Below are 8921 nucleotides of genomic sequence, written 5' to 3' on the forward strand. Positions count from 1 at the left end.
ACTCATAACGTTACTACCATGCATGAATCTGCAGGTAGCTAAAGCTAACCAACTAGGTTCAATGTTAGCTACTTAGCTAACTTTAGGCTATCACTAGCAATGCAAATGGCTTTCTGAGATGCTAATAATATTACTACACAGATCATACACGTAATGTTAGCTGGCGAGCCAGCCAGCTAACGTTAGCTAGCTAGCTAACAGTAGGCTTTAACTTGCAATGAAAAAAACTTTCTGTCAAAATTTAAAATGTATAATATATGAAAATGAAGCTAGCTAGACTCTTACCCATATACATGGATGGACACTTCTCCCTCTCTGTCACAAATGCAATGGTTGCCCTTAGTTGGGAGATGCGGAGACGGGTGCTTTATACAACAGCCTTCTATGTGTTCCCTTTTTGATTCCCTCCACATATTTGCAATCAAACGCCAGATTTTTCTCCATCTCCCTAGCTATCATACTCTGCTTCCACCGGGCATTCCACTGATTTTAAAACTTATTCTGTGACAAGAACACTGTTGATCGCCTTTTTCATTGTCTGGATCAATGAAAATGTTTTTTTTTTAACCTAAATCAGGGATTTGCTCATTATCTGATATATTTTCAGAGTCAGAGAGAGTCAGCATGGCACGATCGTCCTCCAGAAAGTGGAGAGCATTAGCAACACTTTTGCAGTACTTTGTGATTTCTTTTTTTTTTAAAGCAGTGTTAGAAAGGATTACCTACACATACTGAGCAGCTCATGCTATAGACAGAAGCATGCTACATGGCAGACCAATCCGAACTCATGCTCTTGCATGTCTGCAGGGTTACCAGGTGCACGAGGTCCGTTTTGGGTTACCAGATGCACGTGGTCCGTTTTGGGTTACCAGATGCACGAGGTCCGTTTTGGGTTACATCCATCCATTATCTCAGCCAATCATGGCTAGCAGGAAGGCCCTGCCTTTTTCTGTAGCTAAACCAACTAGGCTCGTAATTTAACAATTGTATTTATAGATGGCATAGAAGTTTGTTATTAACGCACATGAACATTCACATGTTCCAGAAGGCATTTCTGTCAAAAAACACATTTTGATAAAATGTATGTTTGTTCAAATGCCTCTCCTGGGAAGTAGTGACCTGTGACATATGCCTAGTTTCCTGAAACGAGTCACATATTCAGTATTAGTCTTGGAATATGAGTGCTAATCTAGGATCAGGTCCCTCCTGTCCATATAATCTTATTCATGTTGATCTAAAAGGCTAAACTAATTCAAGATCCGCACTCCTACTCTGAGACGCTTTCTGAATATGGCCCCTGGCCTGTTAGCTGAGCTTTGTGTCTTCTCTCTGCTGTGTAGAAGGAGGAGAGGACGATGCTGGAGGATACCCAGGCAGCCCTGTTGGACCTGGACAAAGTCACAGTGTTCTTCCGCCAGCTGGAGGATGAATGCCTGGTTGCAAGTAAGTAGACCCTTTCCCATAGCAATGGTGGTCAGTTTAAAGACTGAGTTGTGACTTGTGTTTACGCATGGTGGAGGAAGACACACACGACTTGTACATCCCCAACATGTCCCTTTTCACTAACTGTAATATGGTTAGCCGAGATTGCTGTGTTAAGAAAGCACAACAGATGCATTTCCCATTTAGGGGGAGAAAGCCACGGATAAAATGGGGAGGATGTACTATTCTAGGTTACTGCTCAACAGTAAGCATAACACACACACACATAATACAAAATACCTCTTCCTCTCCTTCCTTTAAAAACCTGTTTAAATCGCTTTTTAGAAAATGGGCCCAGTTTAGCAGTACGGCACGGTCTAGCTAACTAGCACCAGCACATCGTAGCGGCTGTTGCTTAGGCAGACAGTTTGTGGAGGCTATAAGCTCATCTGACAGTATTGATTTGATAAAAGCCTGTTCAGTAATCCCCCCTAACCCCCCTTAGTAGAGCCATTTGTAAACATTATGAAGGCGGAGGGTTCCATGAAAGTCTAAAACCTCACACCCAATCCCAAAGGATTACAGGTTCTTCAGTTCTTCAGAAGGTCTGCTAACCTCACAGGGGTTGTGTTGTTCCTAGGGTTCCCCAGGGGTCGGGATGATTAACTAATACATTTATCTGTTGCAGAGTTTACTACACTGAATACCGATATTGTCATTTGCAACATAGTAATAGCTATGAACAAGTTTACATTGGAAGTAACCAATAGTGTTGTATTTGAGGAAAATGTACTTACTATGACTGTAATGTGGTTGTCTCACCTAGCTTAAGATGGTTACTCTAACTGTAAGTCGCTCTATGTAAGAGTGTCTGCTAAATGACTCAAATGTAAATGTAATGCCAATAAGGACAATCAATAAGCCAATGGGTAATTGAAGGGAAAATGCCCCATAACTAACCTCCCCTTGGGGTCAAATGTGAAAGCTCAGCGATTACTGTGTTTTTTCCCCCCAGACACGCCGGTGTGTTACCACGTGGAGGGCACCCGGCAGGCCCTGAGGGTCACCATGTACCTGGACAGCTGCCACTTCAGTGAGCTCCCCACGCGCCTGCGGAACGGGGGCAGCCTCAAACTGCACACTGTGCTCTTCACTAGCGGTGAGTAGGACGAGAACAGCCCGCTCGTTCAAAATGTTGCTGAACTCAGTTGAGTCGAGTCAATTTGAATTATCATCAAAACAAAGTTGGCTGAATTCAATTGAGTTGATTCGAATTATCATCAAAACAAAGTTGGCTGAATTAGAGACCAGGCGGTGGTCATCAAGGCCTCATTGAATCACAGTTTAATGAATTGAATGGAGTCGAGTCAAATCAAATGGCATTGGGTTGAATTTTATGAAATGCACTAGAGGCACCTTCAGGGAATATGTTGCAGGTCCATAGATACACAGACCTTCACAATGCAGAAGTATAATTAAGTAATAAGGCCTGAGGGGGTGTGGTATATGGCCAATATACCACGACGCAACACGGAGTGCCTGGATACAGCCCTTAGCCATGATATATTGGCCATATATCACAAACCCCCGAGGTGCCTTATTGCTATTACAAACTGCTTACCAATGTAATTAGAGCAGTAAAAATACATGTTTTGTCATACCCGTGGTATGCGGTCTGATATACCACGGCTGTCAGCCAATCAGCATTCAGGGCTCAAACCACACAGTTTATCATGCCTATCAATTTGCTATAATCTTAAATATGCACTCAGTTTTACGGAGACAGGAGCAATTAGATGTATAGAACAATGTCTTCACCCATTCACCTATAACATTAGCCTGGATAAGTCATGCCAGGCACCCTATTCCCTAATACTATAATACATTCCTTTTTGGGAACTAAATAAGAATGTACTATATAGGGAATAGGTTGCCTACACTGACCATGGGTGAGTCCCAAATGGCTCCCTATTTAGTGCCCGAAAGGAATGTATTATATAGGGAATAGGGTGCCATTTGGGATGCAGCCCATGGTGTCTATAATGATCAAGTTCAACAGAGGTCTTTTACTCAGTATCTCTAAATCCCTTTCTCCTTACTGATTAGATCAGGGGCTCTTAAACTTTTTCAGTCTGGGACCCAAATGAGAAATTATGTTTTTCCTGGGACACAAGCTTAGGGAAATATGCGACTATACATAAATATCGGTACATTTCATTGCCCTTATGCCTAAAACAAATGCAATATAGACAAAAACAAATAACAATTAAATTAAATATCCATATAAACTAGGTACAGTTGACGTCGGAAGTTTAAATACACTTAGGTTGGAGTCATTAACTCGTTTTTCAACCACTCCACAAATGTCTTGTTAACAAACTATAGTTTTGGCAAGTCGGTTAGGACATCTACTTTGTGCATGACACAAGTAATTTTTCCAACAATTGTTTACAGACAGATTATTTCACTTATAATTCACTGTATCACAATTCCAGTGGGTCAGAAGTTTACATACACTAAGTTGACTGTGCCTTTGAACAACTTGGAAAATTACAGAAAATTATGTCATGGCTTTAGAAGCTTCTGATAGGCTAATTGACATCATTTGAGTCAATTGGAGGTGTACCTGTGGATGTATTTCAAGGCCTACCTTCAAACTAAATGCCTCTTTGCTTGACATCGTTAGTACTCCCTTATTACTGCTTATCATCACCGGTTAAAAAATGACAACAATGCCTTGCTAGCTGACTTACTTTTCCACAGTCGAAGCCCTGTTTCCTGACTCATTCTGCCCTGTTCTAAAAGAACTCCCTGGGTGTTCGGTCAGGACGTGTCATTTTATTAATTTCTTCTTTATGCGAGTTCCATTACTAAGCACTTCCACACACAAAACACCATTGTGGGCGCTCCTCGTTATAAGTTTGTATTTAAGAGAGAGAAACTCATCGCTGTATATGCGTTTCATGACAATTGAGCTCAGGCAGAACTTGTGGGTAGCATGAGTTCATTTGATGACAACGGTGAGTGACGGCGAGTGGAAATGACAAGTCAGTGGCTGACAGCGGATCATCTGTTGCCTGAGCGACAGCGTTGCATCGTGTGTGTCGCGTCGTGAGTGATCTTCAAGAAAACTGCTGAAAAAAAGATCTGGTGAACCGCGAAGCACACGGGGCATCACCCTCTCACACTCGCGCAGCTGCCGAACTGAGCAGAGAGCGCAGATGCACTTGGCCAAATCAAGTCCAGTATTTAATGAAACAATTATAAATGTACACTGACACGTCGCGACCCATACTTTAAGAAAAGCGGGGTTAGATGCTTACATGTAATGTTCTAGTTACAATGCAAGCGTGAAAGTACCTATAGTCACAAACAAAATACACATTTTGGGGTATTTCTTATGTAATTGCCATTTACGGTGTCATAACTACCATTTGAGTAACGTACTATGGCGTACAACCGGGAAATGTATTCTGTGCCTACCTATCTGCTTCCTCTTCACTATTATTTCACTGCAGTGTCCTTTCGACCTTCGTTGGGTCCATATAAATGGCGGGAATTATGCTGGATTCTCTGTGCTAGGGAACCATTCATTCTCTATCCACATGTGCCAGTTGGGACAATAACCCAACAGGGAGGCAGGCTCACATTGTTCAGTGGCTGCAAAGCACAAGCTTGTAATGTAATACTATTCTGCAGTCGTGGAGACCTAGAGAACTAGGTCTAAATTGGGTGTCGTCGCCACCTACAGGCCACTCGTATTGAATACAGTTTTGTGTTCAGTGGTCTTATTCAGCTGTCAGAGTATAAACTTGTACATTTTATCCATTATAAAAGAATATTAGCAATGTGTCTGTCAAGGTGCGTGTATGTACTGTATATTCATGTGTCTTCCTATCGTGTGTGTGTGTGTGTGTGTGTGTGTGTGTGTGTGTGTGTGTGTGTGTGTGTGTGTGTGTGTGTGTGTGTGTGTGTGTGCGCTTTTCTGTGTATGTATCTGTGTTTGCCTGCCTGCATGCCTAAATGCTTGTACTGCATTTTTACTGTGTTATATCTGTCCCTGGGTCAGCCCTGGAGAGGCCAGAGGGAGTGTCCGAGCAGGACTACGTGTCCGTAGAAGAGTTCCAGCAACGCACCAACGCCGTCGCACTGGAAAGGGTCAAAGCCTACTACCGAAAACTCAGGTAGCAACCCACGCACTTTATATTGTGTTATACTGTGTTGTACCACCCACTGTGTTGTACCACCCACTGTGTTGTACTACCCACTGTGTTGTACTACCCACTGTGTTGTACTACCCACTGTGTTGTACTACCCACTGTGTTGTACTACCCACTGTGTTGTACTACCCACTGTGTTGTACTACCCACTGTGTTGTACCACCCACTGTGTTGTACTACCCACTGTGTTGTACTACCCACTGTGTTGTACTACCCACTGTGTTGTACTACCCACTGTGTTGTACTACCCACTGTGTTGTACTACCCACTGTGTTGTACTACCCACTGTGTTGTACTACCCACTGTGTTGTACTACCCACTGTGTTGTACTACCCACTGTGTTGTACTACTTACTGTGTTGTACTACCAACTGTGTTGTACTACTTACTGTGTTGTACTACCCACTGTGTTGTACTACCCACTGTGTTGTACTACTTACTGTGTTGTACTACCAACTGTGTTGTACTACTTACTGTGTTGTACTACCAACTGGGTTGTACTACTTACTGTGTTGTACTACCCACTGTGTTGTACTACCCACTGTGTTGTACTACTTACTGTATTGTACTACCCACTGTGTTGTACTACCCACTGTGTTGTACTACCCACTGTGTTGTACTACCCACTGTGTTGTACTACCCACTGTGTTGTACTACCCACTGTGTTGTACTACCCACTGTGTTGTACTACTTACTGTGTTGTACTACCAACTGTGTTGTACTACTTACTGTGTTGTACTACTTACTGTGTTGTACTACCCACTGTGTTGTACTACCCACTGTGTTGTACTACTTACTGTGTTGTACTACCAACTGTGTTGTACTACCTACTGTGTTGTACTACCCACTGGGTTGTACTACTTACTGTGTTGTACTACCCACTGTGTTGTACTACCCACTGTGTTGTACTACCCACTGTGTTGTACTACTTACTGTATTGTACTACCCACTGTGTTGTACTACCCACTGTGTTGTACTACCCACTGGGTTGTACTACTTACTGTGTTGTACTACCCACTGTGTTGTACTACCCACTGTGTTGTACTACTTACTGTGTTGTACCACCCACTGTGTTGTACTACCCACTGTGTTGTACTACCCACTGTGTTGTACTACCCACTGTGTTGTACTACCCACTGTGTTGTACTACCCACTGTGTTGTACTACCCACTGTGTTGTACTACCCACTGTGTTGTACTACCCACTGTGTTGTACTACTTACTGTGTTGTACTACCAACTGTGTTGTACTACTTACTGTGTTGTACTACCCACTGTGTTGTACTACCCACTGTGTTGTACTACCCACTGTGTTGTACTACCCACTGTGTTGTACTACTTACTGTGTTGTACTACCAACTGTGTTGTACTACTTACTGTGTTGTACTACCCACTGTGTTGTACTACCCACTGTGTTGTACTACTTACTGTATTGTACTACCCACTGTGTTGTACTACCCACTGTGTTGTACTACCCACTGGGTTGTACTACTTACTGTGTTGTACTACCCACTGTGTTGTACTACCCACTGTGTTGTACTACTTACTGTATTGTACTTCCCACTGTGTTGTACTACTTACTGTGTTGTACTACTTACTGTATTGTACTTCCCACTTGCATAAAGGGGTTTTCTTTTGCTGATTAGTTTGACTAATGTATTAGCTTTAGAAGGTGGATGACGTTTGTTGATGTGACATTTTTTACAGGAAATAGAGAAAATTGAGCATATCAATGTATTCATTAATTGTTCAATAGCAGTCATATTGAATGATAACCTGAGCAAAGTGCTTAATCCTAATTGCTCCAGGGTCGCCATCGATAATGGTAGACCCTGGCCGTGACCACACATATGCAAAACATATTTTTCATTCATACATGCGTATTAACAAACACTTGTACATGTGTGAAATAGGGCACATATAATGACAATTGTTGTTATTATTATTAATTATTCTATTCTTACAGGGCTTTTTACCTGGAGAAGTCAAATCTTCCCACCGACTCCAACACCACAGCTAAGAAGATAGACCAGGTAAACAGAAATCAGACCTACTCTTTGTTTACAAACAAGCTCAGGGGCAGTACTTTTGCCCGGAAAGGAAAGTTAGAGTACTTATTTTTATAGTCTTAACCCCTAAATCCCCTGTCTTCTGTCCCCCCTCTCCTACCCAGCTCCTCAGACCCCTCAACACTCTGGACGACCTGTGTCGTCTGATGAAGTCATATGTCAACGTGCATCCCAATGCCGCAGGCCACCCCTCTGGCGTCGGCGTCCTGTGTGTGTCCTCCGAGCTGTGCAACCGCCTGGGCGCATGCCATATCACCATGTGTGCTACTGGCATGCAGAGGTCTGTCGTATGACCTTGAAAGTGATGTAATAGTACTGCCAGTTAGCATCAGCTGGAGCAAACACTCATCCACATCTATGTATTGCTATGTCAGTTGTAGTGCTTAGACATGCACTGCGTACAGTATGCCTTGCCCCTTTAAAACAGTGTATTTTCAACTCCTTTCCATGAGGTAATCGTAACACGGTCAAAACACCTTTAACCTGCTGAATTCTGACCTTTGTGTTGAGCAGGTGCACCCTGAGTGTGACCCTTGATCAGGCCATGATCCTGGCACGGAACCACGGCCTCATGCCCCGCTGCATCATGCAGACCATGGACATCATGCGCAAACAGGTGCCCTAACTACACCCTTTTTACACGCCTAGCAACAGATTTAAGTTCTGGGTCATATTCATTTAGGGTACACCGTAGCAAAACATGTAGCAACGGTGCCTAATGAATACAACCCACATCTCTCTATCCCCTTGCTAGTCTTTAACGACCAGTGGCTCAAAAATGGAAACTGAATATGAAAGGAAGCAACTTCCACCTACTGTATAACATAGCGTTACTAAAAAGTACTTTACTGACAGACAATAATCTACTGGACTTTGAACGTGGGCTTCGAGCTGAATTCTAAGACATTCACTACATACTGTACAGTACATCAGGACAACGATGCAGTGGGATGGGTAAATTAAGGTTGAATGTAGTCTTTCCCCGATAGGTGTGGCTCGCTCTCAACCTAAAGACATTAGGTAGAAATATAACTTTGTGTATACTGTCTGAGCAGCGGTAGCTGCAACCCTGTGGGCACTTGTCCTCAGTCTAAATATGTAATATGTAATATTGTGTAACCCTCTCTCTTCTCTGATAGGGCACCAGGGTAGAGATCTCGGCTAAAAACCTCAAAGTGATGGACCAGATGCCGCCCGCAGCCCCAAGGTATAG

The 8921-nt window shown here is 43.0% G+C and overlaps 1 protein-coding gene across 1 annotated transcript in view; it reads left to right on the forward strand.

Moving 5' to 3' along the window:
• LOC129860454 (phosphatidylinositol 3,4,5-trisphosphate-dependent Rac exchanger 1 protein-like) overlaps positions 1 to 8921 on the forward strand; it is a 131177-nt gene that overhangs the window by 110708 nt on the left and 11548 nt on the right. Inside the window, exons 33-39 of the mRNA XM_055930846.1 lie at positions 1341 to 1443; positions 2438 to 2581; positions 5492 to 5606; positions 7606 to 7672; positions 7813 to 7988; positions 8222 to 8324; positions 8848 to 8915. Coding sequence (XP_055786821.1) covers positions 1341 to 1443; positions 2438 to 2581; positions 5492 to 5606; positions 7606 to 7672; positions 7813 to 7988; positions 8222 to 8324; positions 8848 to 8915 — 776 coding nt within the window. The remainder of the gene's footprint in view (positions 1 to 1340; positions 1444 to 2437; positions 2582 to 5491; positions 5607 to 7605; positions 7673 to 7812; positions 7989 to 8221; positions 8325 to 8847; positions 8916 to 8921) is intronic.

The sequence above is a fragment of the Salvelinus fontinalis genome, chromosome 8 (genome assembly GCF_029448725.1).
Source record: "Salvelinus fontinalis isolate EN_2023a chromosome 8, ASM2944872v1, whole genome shotgun sequence".
Taxonomy (NCBI): Eukaryota; Metazoa; Chordata; class Actinopteri; order Salmoniformes; family Salmonidae; genus Salvelinus; species Salvelinus fontinalis.